The sequence below is a fragment of the Limulus polyphemus genome, unplaced genomic scaffold, assembly GCF_000517525.1.
Source record: "Limulus polyphemus unplaced genomic scaffold, Limulus_polyphemus-2.1.2 Scaffold5262, whole genome shotgun sequence".
Classification (NCBI taxonomy): Eukaryota; Metazoa; Arthropoda; class Merostomata; order Xiphosura; family Limulidae; genus Limulus; species Limulus polyphemus.
The window spans coordinates 11,556-28,694 of record NW_013670872.1 but is presented as its reverse complement, the minus strand read 5'-3'; the positions used below and the strand labels follow the sequence as shown (position 1 = coordinate 28,694).

At 34.2% G+C, this 17,139-nt stretch overlaps 1 protein-coding gene across 1 annotated transcript in view; it reads right to left on the bottom strand.

The window, feature by feature from the left end:
• The window catches only part of LOC106472343, a 29,928-nt gene that overhangs the window by 11,163 nt on the left and 1,626 nt on the right, over positions 1–17,139 (bottom strand). Inside the window, exon 2 of the mRNA XM_013932979.2 lies at positions 4,771–5,370. Within this exon, the coding sequence (XP_013788433.2) occupies positions 4,771–5,313 (543 nt within the window). The 5' untranslated portion in view covers positions 5,314–5,370. The remainder of the gene's footprint in view (positions 1–4,770; positions 5,371–17,139) is intronic.

The following is a 17,139-nucleotide window of genomic DNA, read 5'->3' as shown; positions in this document are numbered from 1 at the left end:
ACCTGACCCCAGGTGTGTTACCGGTAAGTTTGTGGGGGGGACGGTAAGTCTAAAAGATTTAAATCGATTCTCCGCGGCAGGCCAGTTTACGGACAAACAATGCTAAAGTCCAGGGTTCGAGTCCCCGCGGTTAATACAGAATATAACCTAATGTGGCTTTGCCCTAAAAACAACAACCAATAGCCAAGAAGTTTACGAACCCGAACCCTAGACTTTAGCATTGTTTAGGCCATTGCCACACCTAAACTGTGACACACGATGTGTGCAAAGCACACTACCAGCACGCGAGGCATGCCACTTCTGGGGGAGGTCTGCAAATTTAATGTTATGAGATTGAATCTTGAGCCATTTTAACTACAAATATTGCATACATACAATGTAATGTATTGAATTAAAAGAAGCAAGTTTAACTACATAAGTTGTAGTTACAATAGATGTGGAAGAGGACCAGTGAGAATGGTGATCCTTGAGGTAGACCAGTGATTCAGACTTATTGCTAGTTTCCATGCTTCATGATGCATCTTCTGGTAGTTAGTGCAGTTATGAATCATCTGACACATGTTACACTGATGTCTGTTCTGAGCATTTTGTCAGCAAGAATAAGCAGATGGACTTTATTGTAGGCATTTTCCAGTTCTAGGGCTACTCCCAAGGTGTTATGAGCTGTTACAAAACTTTCCTATGTATCAACTGTGAATTCAGCAGAGTTGATCCAGTTTCTCTGGTAATATGATAACCATCTAATGATGAAAGTACTAGTAGTTCAATTTTATAAGCAAACATTCTAACTACAGCCTTCTTTAAGATTTTATCAATGATGTTTTGTAGAACGATTTCATGACATTGAAGACAAGATTGATCCTTCATATGTTTGGGTAAAGATTTGTTAAAAGCATCAGTCCATATTTAAGGAATGCTACCCGTTGCCTAACTACATTGATACTCAACGCCACCTTCAGCTGTATACTATTAAGATCTGGAGCTCCATCTTTAAAAGGCATATTTATGGCTCCGTGTATCTCATCCAAGTTAAACAGTACTTTCATACCTGCGTGTATTTGTAGCTCAGATAGGAATTGCTGTAGCTTGTACTTTACCTGTATGCCACTATAGTCACATTGGTTAATGTATCTATGCATGAAAGCTTTGCCTTTGTCTTCATCTGTGCGAAGTGGAGGTACCATCATAACTGTAAATGACTGACATTGGCATGATGTTTGTTCCTGTGCCAGCCATAAGTTTGTGGAAATGCTTAAACGAAGCAATTGTGAAATTGGCTTTGCTGCATAGTTCATTTCATGTCGTGTGTTTTGAAAGCTGATTACCTATAGGGAGTATTGGCTCTAATTTTGGAATTTCTTGCTTCCTCTATCCAAGATTGGTCACGCCTTATCCACATAAATTCAGTCTGGTCTTTATTCCATTCTTACAGGCTTTATCAGTATCACTATTCCACTAATATGGGTTTGGTAACCAAAACCAGGTTTATACAGGAGTTTCTGTTGCCTTGTCACTCAGTGATGCTTTTTGGTTCCCCCGTGTTTAGCAATGTAAGTTTGGTAGTTCTAGTGTGGAAAGTAGAATATAAATACTTTTCACTTGTGTTTTTACCTGTATCCCAGGTGAGGTGTCCGAAATATAGAAGTGTTGTTAGACAGGTCAGGTAGGAACCTACAGTTTTCAGCTTGATGTGCTGTTGCTTTTCATGTACCGTGTACAAACTGGTGAATTGTCTAGAAAGTTTATATTTTGCAATGTTGATTGTTCTATTGAGAGCTGCCATAAGGTACATAATGACTGCTGCTGTTTTGTCAAACTGCAATGGCTATCCCAGCTTGCGGGTCAGCGTATGGTACGAAGTTAAAGCCAATGAGGGTGAACTCCTCAGTATTTCAGAGTTTGAAAGAATACGACGGTATAAAATTCAGAGAACTTACCAAGCAGTGTTTGCTTTCTATGACCCTCCCCCCAAATAATATTGCAGTGAAACATTATAAAGTGAGATTGCTTGAGTCTTGTGCGCCATATACATATACATTTTTTACCAGCACTATGTGTAGGCCTTAGTTTATTTGTTATTCTCCGTCTCCTGTTGGATAATCGAGGTTCCCTACTGGGTGCATGATTCCATTTTACTCCTAGGGACACATGTCTGTACACTGTTTTTAATTGCTTTTCCTATCTCTGCACATCCTAACAAATGTGACCAGTAGTCTAGAATAGAGCTATGTACTGGTCATTAGGGTTAAAGATACTCTCCCAGCATCGAGAAGCCTTGACCATTAGTCTAGAATAGAGCTGTGTACTGGTCAATAGGGTTAAAGATAGTATCCCAGCATCGAACCTTGACCAGTAGTCTAGAAGAGTGCAGCGTACTGGTCATTAGGGTTAAAGATACTTTTCCAGCATCGAGCCTTGACCAGTAGTCTAGAATAGTGCTGTGTACTGGTCATTAGGGTTAAATATACTCTTCCAGCATCGAGAAGCCTTGACCAGTAGTCTAGGATAGAGCTGTGTACTGGTCATTAGGGTTAAAGATACTATCCCAGCATCGAACCTTGACCAGTAGTCTAGAAGAGTGCTGCGTACTGGTCATTAGGGTTAAAGATACTTTTCCAGCATCGAGCCTTGACCAGTAGTCTAGAATAGTGCTGTGTACTGGTCATTAGGGTTAAATATACTCTCCCAGCATCGAGAAGCCTTGACCAGTAGTCTAGAATAGTGGTGTGTACTGGTCATTGGGATTAAAGATACTCTCCCAGTATCGATAAGCCTCTCTGGTGTAGGACCTTTCTAGACATCTCTGTGTTGTTTCCGCCCTCTAGTAAGAGATTGTGGTGAAGTATCGCCTCCACTTGATAATCTATTAACCGACCCAATATGTGTGGCACTATCTAATACAGCTTTCAGACTTAAATTGTGTTAGCTGTTGATCCCTTATCCAGTGATTTATCTGCCCTAATATTTCACATAATTAGAATCCAGGTGTTTAATACTGGAACTTGCCTTACCAATGGATTAGCCCCTGTGTCAAACTTATGCCTGAACATATACCAAACAAAACTAAGCTAACATTAACAATAAAATTAGTGATAATTTACTCCTTGCGCTTGCAATTCAACTTACAAGTTACAGTAACTCTAATGTTACTAAAACTAAACACTAGAGCTATAATCGAAACATAGTGGCACTGTCTTAAGCCTATATATAAACAGACGGTAACTGTGTAAAGGGGGAAAACTGTATTTTAAACTAATTTCAAAAACTCACGGCACATTGTTCACATACCTAAAACTTGGCAGGTGCTAAAAGTGTAATTTAATGAACATCTAATTACGTGATTAATAGTACTTGTAATAGATTTAAAGAAGAAATCTCTCACAACTTGTAGACCATTATAAAGATTTAGATGAAGGGATGGATGATTTACACGCTAGAAGAATTTACCACTGGCTAAAAAGTCTTTGTTCCTTACAATAATGGCGTCTCGTCTCGACAGCGTAGAGTAGCGCTATCTCTAATTCTGAACCACCAATCAGAGGAAGGCATTCACTTATTTGCTTATTTATATCTAGTTTATTTATTTTATCTTAATATTATGTTTATCATTTTGCTAATTTTATTACGATTTTTATACATTTTTGTCTTTTACCTCAAGCACCTAATGTAAATAAAATGTATTTAATATTGTCACTTCTGCCGCTATAATACAATTAAGTTAGACACTGGCTCTTCTTCTACACAAAACTTTCTTTAAGGTTTTTCTAATAATAATTTCCAATATATTTAATTAGCAACTGTCCTTCAACTTTAAAAAGACGAGGAAAATTAACACTAGCCAAAATTTCTGCCTTCCTAATTCTTTGCTATGTTATACATTAAGTATTGTCTATCATATTATATATACTATGTTTTAAAGGCGTGTAAAATATTATATGTGATACATTAAATGTTATAATTATATAACAATAACAATAAGATATGTGTTATACATAAATATTAAAATTGTACCAAACTTCATTTGGTTTATGTTAAAGTGACTGTTGTTAAGAAAAACTAAAAATACAAAAAAGTGGAAGTACGTATCTGAATTGTTAGGCTTAATCTTGCCACTTTAGGTCTAGCTGTATTTACAGTAATAATAAATCAGTAAACGTAAAGGAGTGAAGTCCGACTAATATAATAGAAAATATCGCATACTTCAAGCGGATGGAAAGTTAAAAGTGCGTACATGCTAAAACATATCGCTCAAGTCACCTGATGTAGCGCCTATGGATTTTTGTGCGATAAAACTGTTGAGACGCGCACTTGAAAATCGCCATCTTCGTATAATATATGAACTATGGAAACTATGCAGGGAGAATGGGTGTGATTTGGACATGACTGTCTTAAGACGGATCGCTTTGGAATCAAACTGTGCTACATGGTAGTCAGATAGAGCTTGACCGTACATACCGACATGGACTGAAACGACTTGGTAATGCTCTACGTTGTTTTAATATAACGAACTGAAACTCTGTAGTACCACATAATATAACGAACTGAAACTCTGTGGTACCACATAATATAACGAACTAAAACTCTGAAGTTCCACAAGTCTAGCTAGCTCAATCCTATAGTCTTGCACTCTAACTTTACTGATGTTTTGGATTTTATTAGTAGTGTATAGTAACTTTATAGGTTATATATGTATGCATGTTTGTGTATGTACAAATACTTTGAAATCATACTATATTTTGTCAGCTAACACCAACCTGAAACCATTCGTACCTCTTTCGATCCCGATTTATCATCTCGCTCCGCATTTCTTTTCCCCCTCATTCCAAAGAATGCTCCTGCTCGTTTCCTGTCAACATCTAAACTCTCTGGAAGATAAGGGTTGTTTTCGCCTACTTGGTTTCTCAAGAAAGCTTGTTTTAAGTTGTTGACGTAATCGTCAATACCCTCTTGGTTTTCATGTCCGTTTTCCTCTCCATAATAGTTGTTTGTTGGGACGTCGTTGAAAAAACTCCCCTGTTTCCATTCACCAGCCTTCTTTCCTCGTAGACCAAAGAACGAGCTAGCTCTTTTCTCGTCCAACTCGTCCTTCTTTCCTCGTAGACCAAAGAACGAACTAGCTCTTTTCTCGTCCAACTCGTCCTTCTTTCCTCGTAGACCGTAAAAGGAGCTTGCTCTTTTAACTTCATTAGCTTGATCCTTTTTGCCTCTCATACTATAGAATCTCATAGTTCTTCCACTTTGGCCTTTCTTTTCAAACAATCTGGTTCGTTGTTCTTCGTCTTCTCTTCGGCCCCTCATTGGAAAAAAAGCCATAGCTCGCTTGTCTTTGTTGGTTATCTCCTTGTTGACAAATGGCTTGACATCTTGGTTCTGTAAACATTATCTTTGTTTTAAAACTGAGAGATCTCTTCATGATAACTGAATAAATAACATCAAGATATAAACAGCGAAGGCCGTTAAAATAAGGAAGTAAGTGTCTTATAGAGGAAGGATAAATATGCCTAAAGTGTATAAACATTTATAAAAGTACTTATGTATTACTCTTTACCACTGATGGAACATCAGCCAGCATATATCATGTTCACACCAATATCATCTACGTTTATACCTTTAGAGTTGGTCAAAATGTTTTGTTTGTTTAATTGTTATTTTAGAGCAAAGTCACATTAGGTTATATTCTGTATTAACCGCGGGGAAAATCACACAAAAAATGCTTCCTATGGTAATGCACAAGTTTCAACATGATCACAGAACACCAACAATGCTTACAAAGCAATTTTTTTCACTATCACTTTGCAATGTAAATACCGTTCATTCAATTGAAGCCATTATCCTTTTCAATTTGGACATTCTAACTACCCATTTACAACGACCCGTAGACACCAACCTAGCAGAGAATTGTCTAAAAGATGTCTTAGTAGGCAATCTTTGGTGAACAGGTGCTATATAGACATTACTGAAATAATTCTTCACCACCACATCTCAGATTTTCCCATGTGGAATACAAATCTGATGCTCTGTGATCTGTGGAAATCAGCCTAGACAAAACATTTACGTGTAAAGATTAAGCAGCAAGTAAGTAGATAGTTATAGATCATGGGGTACAGGTACCTGTTAATTGTCAGGGATGATTTCTATGTTGATTAGCTATTCATCATCTTATGAAGCAGCACACACACTGGTGAGCATTAAATTTATCAAGCTTTAAAAATTACAACAAGCTATTTTAATGTTTTGATAGCTTGTTTTTTTAGATATCATTTATATATATATATATATATGTATATATATAGTTATTAGGTATACAATGTAAACATATAAATTATACAGTAGAATATTCATCAGAGAACATTTTCAGAAAAATACGTAAATTACAGGGTGAGCCATATTGAACACACCTTAACATAAGTGCTAAATGTTACTAATCTGTTGTATTTCTTGTAATGTTTTACATGTTGTAATAATTACTTTGAACGTGTATAACGTTATACTGATTCAGTGATCATACAAACTGAACTTAAGGTGTGTTGTGTTACTTATTAGGGAGTTCACTATGGCATGCTACGCTGTATATCAGTTGATTTTATAATTACGTTTCGATTCTCACTTGATACAACCGCTACCATTTGTAAACATTACTCTAAATAGCCCTCGTATTGAGCATTCTTACTGTCTCTCTTATTCTTCATCAGAATTCGGTCCATGTTTTGGACTATGGAGGGTCAGGTTCACTGTTGACTTCTTCCTCCCTCTCTGGAATTGTTATTTTGTTTGCACTGTTACTGAATCCTTGGTATTAACCCTTGTTATGTTGTTGTTGCATCACTCACAGTATGTTACATTTTGTCCATTATTCGCAGTTTTAATTAACATACCAATTTCGTGCCATGTCCAATTCATGTGGTAATATTAACTTGTATATTTTTACTAACTTCACTTATGTATGATCGCACTATTAGTCCGTGTTCACAATACAGTTCCACTTATCAGTCATATACACACACAGACATAATCCTATTTTTACATACAAAACACTTTTAAAATAGAGATACGTTTGTGTCTAGGATTCGGTTAACCTGGCATTGTTTGCCCTGCAAGTTTCTTATTTATGATGTTTAGAGGCGAGAGGTACTTATGACTTGGTTCATCGTGTATTATTTAACTCACTAGTTTGCTCATGAGTACATTCTTAATAATATATTTATCATAATATTGAAGCGAGTTATCTATGAGTCTGTAAGATAGTGTTGACGTGTTTGAATAACAATGTAGAAATTCTGAATTTGTTGATCGTGGGACTCCATACTCTTTCGTTAAAATATAGTTTTGTATTTGCTGTATTTTGTTGATGTGTGTTTCTTGATACATTTAACCATGTTACACAGACACATTCTACGACTGGTGTTATGTATGTTTTGTACATTTTTAATATGTTTTCTGGTGAAGCTCCGTGGTTGTTGCCAGTCAGGCTCCTAAGGTAGCTCGCACTTTTCAAATTCTATTTTTTTATGCTATTATTGTGTTGTATTCAGTTTAACTTTGAGTCAAATGTAAGAATTTTGCTGATCTTGCTACCTGAAAGAAAATCCCGTCTAGATATAACCGTGATATTAATTTGCTTGTTTTGTACGATTTTGTAAATAATATGACTTTTTTAATTCTCCACTTACTGCAGTACAATTCTATTTCGTTTAGTAATGGTTGTACATTGTATGTTGCTGTTGTTGGGTTTGGGACACTCTTCCAGATTGCAACATCATCTGCGAACTGTGTGCAAAAAATGTGGTTTGAGTCTTTGAGAGGCATGTCGCTGACATACATGATAAACAGTGTATGGCTAAGTACTCCTCCTTGAGGGACACACTCTGAAACTCTTATCGTTCAGGAAGTTAGAAACCCAGCGAATATTTACTATGGGGAGCCCCAGTGTGGACAGCTTGTAACTGAGTCCGTTGTGCCATACTTTATTGAATGCTTTTTAAACATCTAAGAAACATGCGACTGTGCATTGTTTTTTTTTATTAAAGCCGTGTATTATTTCTTCCGTTAATCTAATGAGATGATCTGTTGTTTGTCTTGCTTTTCGGAACCCATTTTGTATTTCCGGGAGTATTGATTTAGTTTCAAGGTAATTTATGAGTCTAGTATTCATGATTTTTTCAAGTAATTGTCCTGGATTACTTGTTAGACTTATGGGCCTGTAATCTTCATGGTTATTAGCTGATTTTCCTTCTTTCTGGAATATAAGAACATCGGTCTATTTCCAAGCGGTTGGTATGTATCCTGTTTTTAAAGATAAGTTATATAAAGATGTGAGATGTTCTAATAATCTCAGTGGGCCTTTCTTGAGTAATGTGTTTTGAATTTTCTCTTGTTCTGGTACTTTGTTTTTCAAAAGTTTTATGTTTTCTTGTACTTTTGATACCGTGATGGGTTTGATAAGTTGTTTTGTTGTGTAGTCGTGTTCCGCTTCTGTTGTTATGTTATTGTGTTGAGTGTCCTTAGTGAAGTGTGGTGTATATATATACCACGATTGGTTGTGATATAATTATTTACTATGTTCATGAAGTGGTTGTTCATGTTTGAGTGATCTAGTGATTTTACAATTTCTTGGGCCATCTAAGCTAGCCGTTCCTAATTTAGTAGTGATAGACTATAGGACAAGCAGCTAGTCAACGCAGAGGTGGAATAGCGTGGGGCAGACGGGGCAATGCCCCGGGGCTCCTGAATTGCTTGTTCTGCCACTGAGCCAACACCACCCACCGCCAACTCTTGGGCTACTCTTTTACCAACGAATAGTGAGATTTTCCGTCACATTATAACATCCTCATGGATGAAAGGGCGAGCATTTTCAGTGACAAGGATTCAAACCCCGCGACTCTCAGTTGCGAGTCGAACGCCCCCTAATCACCAGGTCATGCAAACTGTCAGTGTAATCAGTGATGACGAGGTCAGTTTGAAGCACGTTTCTGGTTATATTCTAAGAATACTGTTGAAGAGTTTATTGTTAATCTAATATTTCAACAGACAATAAAACTATGTTATGAAAGTTGGAATTATTTGGTGAAGTGAATAGTGTAAGCTGAGCTCTACAAGTCAATATAAATGCTCACAGTTCAACTTTGCTTTACTTCGTATATAAAATAGCATGTAAAATAAAGGTAAATGGATTTTATGTGTACGACATATAACCAGATCATCAACGTAAGAATCTAGCCAATTTTTTTTTAAGGATCGTACCATTAAGTGTATCAACAGTATGCTAAGTATTAGAAGAGATCGTAGACAAACGTTTGAGAATGGCTACCGCTAACATCGTGTGTTCTAATTGTTGTTGATAAGCACAAATCTACAGAATGGCCTATCTGTGTTGTGCCCACTGCGAGTATCAAAACCCAATTTGTAGCGTTATACGTTTTCAGACTTGTAGCTGAGCCATCGGAAAGCGTTCTAATAACACTTTGTTTGTTTGTTTATTTATTTATTTTAAGGCAAAGCCAAATTAGGCTATCTGTTGTGTCCACCGCTGGATTCGAACCCCGGATTTTAGGATTGTAACTCCACAGACTTACCGCTGACCCAACGGGAAATCTACCATTTTGAGCCTCAAAGCCTCGTAATCTTAGCTGTTGTCCTTTGAAATTTAATGTTTCTACATTGCATTAATTCTTATAACTATTTTTTTTTCCATCAGATATGTTGACTACGCGTTTTATGGTTACTAAACTGTTATAAAATTACTTTTTCAAGAGCTTGAAATAGAAAAAAATATTAAATAATTCAAATATTTAATGAAAAGAAAAAAAAACCATTGAAATTAAGTAATAATAATCAAATAAAGATTTCATACAGGCTTAGACCGTGCCTTGTAAATTATTAAAACCAATTGGGTTAACTTTCGTTTCTAATCCAGTGTCATAGCCACGTACTGGAAATACTTATGTTTTTTCGGTATTCACATATTCTTCACGTGCTCTAAAAATGACTTTTAACACAAAACGTATAAAGTAGAAGAAATAAAATGTTAAACACTGCTAGCAGTGTTTATGAAATAAGAATGATTAATCAGTGTGATCTTTAGCCTTCATGTGTGTGGACCCGGCATGGCCAGGTGGATAAGACGCTCGACTCGCAATCTGAGGGTCGCAGGTTCGAATCCCCGTCCCACCAAACATGCTCACCCTTTCAGTGTTATAATGTGATGGCCAATCCCACTATTCGTTGGTAAAAGAGTAGCCCAAGAGTTGGCGGTGGATGGTGATGACTAGCTGCCTTCCCTCTAGTCTTACATTGCTAAATTAGGGACGGCTAGCGCAGATAGCCCTCGTGTAGCTTTGCGCGAAATTCAAAAACAAACAAACAAAACAAACCTTCATGTGTGGACCTGACAACAAAATCCCTGGGTTAGTCACTTAGAACTCGAGTCTTTCTATAAACCACACACACAAAGGATATTTTTCTGAAAGCAATAAATATTTATTAACTTATCACCACGCGAGAGCGTGAAATGTCAGTAACTTCACGACCAAGAAACAAATATTATTTAATGGCGTTTGTTAGATTTGTATTTTACCAAAGGATTATAAGTTAACACATTTTGTAAGTGTACCAACAATAGCAGTAACAAGACACACACACATATATATATATATATACAAGAACATGAAAAACACGTATGATATAGAAAGCTATTTCGGAAAAAAAAAGTAAATGGTGGCCATATATTTTTTATCCATTATATTCCGAGTTTTCATTTAATCATGCTATATCAATAAATAAATAGTATCTTATAGCAATCTGCTCAATTTGGCATTTACAAAAAGCTCCTCCTGTCGGTATTATCCACGGGAAGCAAAGAACTTGGATCTCTTTATTCCTGTAAACATATATATACACATGGTAAATATTTTAAAACTTTTGTACAAGTAGTCAAAAAAATACCAATATGAACGTTTGCAATATAACACACAAAATACGTTTTTGTAACAAAAAAGTAATGTTAACAGTAGCAATGTAAAACCCACTACCATCACAAACAACATGCTTCGGAAATTACTTCTCACACTAAGCTAAGCTTTGCCCTTCCCTAGTTTTACATTAATTTATAAGGCCCTATAAATAATGCTTTTACTAAAACATGTTTTACTTCTCCCACATTGTACTTTGTTGTATTTATTTATCTATTATGTGGTTTCGCTACTCCTCTCACTAATTCGTAAAGTACTCTTTCTCTTCCGACACTGTCGTTCGTTTTCTAGTTTTACGTGTCTGTCGTTGATATGAAACTTTTTTAGTTTCTGTTCTTGTAGCATTAAGATTTGTTTTAAAATTCTACCAATGATACCAGGAGATATTGTTTTACGTTCTCTTTCTTTTCGATGTTGAAATTAACTTTGTGCATTCTATATTTATACACTTTCGTTTACTTTCACTCGATGTTAGTATATATATACATATTTACTTTCTGAAATTGCTTATGAAAACGTTTACTACATAGAATAGTTAAGAGCAAATAATATACAAGAAAAACACAAAAGTAACAACCACATCCTTTATAAAGAGAAGGGATGTAACATCTTTTCCTATTGCACATGATTCACATTATAAAGATGTGTTCAGATCGGGGATTTAGATTTTCCAAAACGAGTACATACATTGTATTTAATAGCATTGGTAAACAAAGAATATGGATCAACTTGGGACCTCAAGATCATCCAGAAAGAGACCTTCAACAAGTCGTACACCAACTGTAATACGGAAAGTGCAGCATCTTGTAACGGGTGAGAATTCATGAATACAAAGATTAGGGACAACACATTCAAGAATGACATGTCTGGAAAAGTGACACAAGTGATGTGTACACTCTTTCTTTTGAGACTGGCTGTCTTGTAGAAGGTACGAGAGAGTTATTTTACTGATATTACAAGTAGCCTTCTGGCGGTATACTGTCCTGTTGATTCCCCATCTTTTTTCTAGCTTCATCATACGGTACTTTGTTTTGTAACAGTTTCATTCCCTCTAAATGTAAATCAGTAGTTTCCATGGTTGTCACTTCCATTTCACTAATGCATAGGAGGTTGATATCATGCCTGTAAAGTTGTATTGGGTTTGATAAAGAGGATTTGTCTAAAGCTTGTCAGCCTTCTCATTTAGCTTTACACCAGCATGGTTTGTTGCATATATTCTGGTGATTGACTTACTGTACGGTTGTTTTGCTTTCCATCTAAGAACCAACCACTGAATTGCATGTTATACTTGTGAGTAGGTCACAATTATTGTGTTGGTGACTGTTTATTTGCAATTCGTTGCTTTCAGAGGGGGAGCTTGCTGTATGGCCTCCAGCTCCAGCCTTGTGCTACTTGTGGGAAGCTTGAATGCTACATCAGCCTTATGTAGAATGTTATTCATAACATTAATACTTGTAAATGAAGGCATGCATTACAGGAATTCTATTATAATCATTTGATTCTGGTGATATTGTTTGTATGTTATGAAGCACAAAGCTACACAATTGCCTTTGCTCTTACCGCTGTGGGTATCAAACCCCGAATTTTAGTGCGTAAGCTTTGAGACCTATTGATAAGCCACCAGAGAGCATTTCAGTGAATTAAAAAAAAGTGTAATTTCTCTTCTCATAAAGAATGTAAGTGCATAGTATGTGTGTGTACAAATTAGCTAAGTTTAAGAAGACAATACATCTTTGGGAAATTCAATTACTAAATTATGTTGACCCATATTGGATCCTCAATAATTGCATAAATTTGGAAACATGCAGTTCATTTTTATTTCATAATTAATTCAACTATTTCTAAAAGCATTATCACATATATTACTACCAGTTCGACACATTTTCCCGATAAGTTTTAGACTTACAAGATAATTTTATCTTATTCTTATAAACAATAAATACGTAATATGTTTTTTTAGACTTACAAGATAATTTTATCTTATTCTTATAAACAATAAATACGTAATATTGTTGAACAAGTTTCGTTAGTTGCAAAAAACATATATTATCAAATTGCTGCCATTCGATAAAACAGTGATCAGTTGTTACCTCTTTAATCCTGTCCTACTGGCTGCTATTTCATATATGAATTCCCCATGTATACAATATCTCAGGATGTACTTGTTACTTTAGGTGTATCAAATACCAGATCCTTCTTGTCGTAAGCAGACCATTTTTGTAAGTAAGATTTTTTTTGTTTTTAGGATTGTGTACCATGGTGTTGTCCTTGCACTGTTCCTCTGATTGTAGGGTCAGTTGTCTGTAATGAATGGTCCAGATGAAGTTATTCCAAACATCGATATAATGGAGAATATTCCACAACTTGTGGAATGTGTGAAATTCCAAACAAGTATTTTTCTTGGGATCTGTTCTGTTATTGCTCAAGCGAGATTAGAATGTTTGTTTTTTGCAACTGCTAAGTAGAAAAAGCCATTCATTAACAGTGTTGTTCCTATGATACAGATCTATTTCTTTTCTGTCATATTTTTCTTCTCATCATTTTCTTTTGTTGTTTTGATCTAGAGTTAACAGGTTATTTTGAGGACAGTTAGATCATTAAAATTGCCCAAATAATGTACTGATTATTTGTATTAATTAGTTCAACATCCTGAATGATTTCATTTTAGATTTTCTTTTTTTTTTTATCGACAATTACTGAAATGTTTTGAAGTGCCATTATGGTTTGATGGTCTTTACAGACAGTAATCACTGAAAAAGATTGCATTTCATCAGATTATTTATTACACTTTAGTTCTAAAGATATAATATTAGCTGCATTATGAAAATTTTCAAATGCAGCTTCTTCCGTATTGCTATTAAGGTACTTGTACCACTTTTCAGTTTGAAAAAATTAGTAATTAATTTATCTGGATATTTAACAAAATTATGCAAAACAGTTCATTGAAACGAGAATATATAATGTTTTCTGAAATTAAATAATGGTATTATTATTATTGATCTTGTAATTTCATTCGTTAGATTGGAGAGTTACTGATGATTTGTTTTCATGAAGACTGATGATAATTTTCTATTTTTTCTTATCATCCAGTAAGTTTAATGTTTTCTATTTGTACCTGAATATAAAGTGGTTATGTGAAGATTCTTTTCTAGTATTGTTGATTTATTAGTGCTAATGTTCTATAGATGTTTTTTCTTTCTGTATTGTACATTTTTATTTCTAGTACCTCGGCAAATATTTGTATTTCATTACTATATAAAACATAAATTATTACTGAAAAAAAAAAAAAACTTTATTCATTTGGAACCAAAATTATCAAAGAACTTCACAGAAATTGAGATGTAATCACTGTTGCTATAGAAACCAACATTTAATTATTTTTAATTTTTCTATATAGCCAGCACACAGGTTCTGAGAAAAGAGGAATTCTCATTTTGATTCGTGTGAATTATGAAATGTTGAATATGTATGTAGCTGAAAGATTCGGGTTACAACGTTTCGGTTTCACGTTGTCATAAAGCCAGTGGTTATATCTTATTGTAAAGGTAATTATAGCCAGTTTACTTTTTAATACTTACTTCAAAACCAAATTGTTTTGATCTGTTGGTGTCTTTTTCAGTTATAGGTGTTCTAGGTTTTTGAAGCAAAATTACTAAACTTTTTCATAAATCTTAAGTAAATCTAATGTGAAATACCTGTAACTAAGATTTCTTGTTAATAAATCAACTGGAATCAAACACTATATTTTATTGAAACATTTACTCTGTAACTTTGTTTTATAAATCTTTTCATTTGTTTTAAGAGGCCTGATCTTTAGCATGGTTTCACTAATGCAGTGAAAATAATTTTTACTAGATTTTCTCTCACGTTCTTTTTTTTTAGATTTATTCATGTTAAACAACATGTGTTCTACATTTCTAAGAAAGAAAATGATAAAATATCACTATTATCTTTGATTTCTACAAACCTGGGAAAAAAAGAATAGCGTTTTAAACAAAAAAAAGTCCGAGTTAACATATGCTACCGTGTGTGTGTGTGTGTGAAACGATATTTGGTTTCCAAATGAACAAGACATAAACAATTTTATATGTTAAATATCCTGATTTAGATCTTATTTTGTACATTTGTTATTATGCGAGTTCGACCAATGGTTTTTTACATATTTAGTAAAATAATTTATTGCAATTGTTTAGGGTTGTGTGTTTTTTTTATTTTTTATCAAATTTTAGCACTGAAAATTACTCTTATATCTAGCTTGAACATAAGAAATTTTTCTAAACTACGAATTTCATTTTTCTAGTTAAAAGCCAATATTTGTGTTAGACTAAATAGGTCTTATTTCAGAGGGAAGGTGCAAAAATTAATATTTTATAATGTGTAATAACTTTCAAGCCAGAATACATTTTGTCCAGTTCTTGTTACAGTACTCTACCTTTGCGAATGTATTACTAGTTTTATTCTTATCACAGTGTACAGTACATCCAGTTTTCTATGTGGAATATGACAACGATTAACAACTGGAAGTAACAGGTGGTATTGTATAAAATATCCTAGTCATTATGTGTGTTATCATAACTCGTTATAAAATATGTATTTTCAAATATCTATATGATTCCAAAATTAGTTTCAGATATTTGTGTATAAGCACATTTACAGAAAGGTGTCCATTTAAAGATGGTTAGTGGGAATTTTTCAAGGAATTTGCATCATTCTCGTCCCATTGGTATGCTGTACTGTAACAAGAAATTCAAAGCATTGTTGTGCTCACTTGTTGATTTTTTTTTTCTTATATAAAGACAGATGATAAAAACGTACCCCGTTCTTTGATAAATTGTTTAGAGTATGCATGATGAAACTTTCGAAATGTCATCCTCTATACTTGTGTTTCTACAACAGCCAGTCGCTGTCCATTAGACAACATTTCATCATGTACCCAGTTATAGTCAGAGACAATAATACAATACCACTACAATATGACACAATTTCAAACTCCTAATATATTAGTTGGTTATTTTAAATAAAACAGATCAGGCTAATCTGACATGGAAGAAAACTGTGGGAGAAATAATCTTTACAGTGTGGCAGTCCTGGATTGATAAAGTACTTGACAGATAACAGAGAAAGCCACCTAAATGGGGTATAAAAACCTATTTTGGTTATAATAACCATACTAAATAGAATGGGGAGAAAATTCTAGAATCTCTATGAGAGAAAGGTTGACACAGAAAACAAATTATAAATTTCTATAAAAAAATGAAAGAAGAATTAATTACACAAATTGGATAAATGACAATCAGATGAAAAAAACTTAAAAAAAGGAGAAAGTTAATGATGGCTCACATACAACTGATATTAAACTCTTTAAAACTAAGCCAAGACTCAATTCAGGAATTTCACTACTCGAGGTGGAAGATATTAATAAAATATTGAGAAAGACAATCTGATAGCCCACTGACCTACATCCTGACACGGGTGAAATAAAAGTAAGGTTGTGGAAGGAAATCTGAGAGTAAATTAAAGTAGAACCTGAAAACAAACCCGAGTTAACTAACAAAAGGTTACAAGAAGCATAAAATTATTAATTATCACAATGCCTCACGAAGCGTATTTTACCAGATAGTAAGATTACAATTCTAGTTCAGGAAGACTGAGAGTAATAGGTGAAAGAAATGCAAGTTAACAAAAACAAACGTTTCAACATCAAAATGGGTGCAAGTTAAAAAAATTGGAACTAGGCTAAGAGTAAGTTTGAGTTTGATTTAAGACACATCAAATTTATAGATGATTAAAGTAACTCAAACAACGGAAATTATCAATGTCATAAGAGAAAACTGATTTCTCCAAATAGTTATTATTAAATAAATAAAAGCTAAAAATATGACATTTTCACATTATAATGTATGAAATGCAGTATCTGATTCCAAATGTGAAAACAGAAATCTAATGAAAAAATAACAAGTATAACTTGTTTGTTCAAAAATGTGCAGATATTGTAGATTGTGGAAAAACACAAAAAATTATGAAGAAAATTACATTTTATTTAACAAAAATAACATATGATTAATGAGTCTTCTTCGAGCAACAGGTAACTAGGATATCAAAATGAATAGAAAGAAAACATGACAATATAAGTTATAAGTTATTTTGGTGGTTGAAACTTGAAAATTAAGTG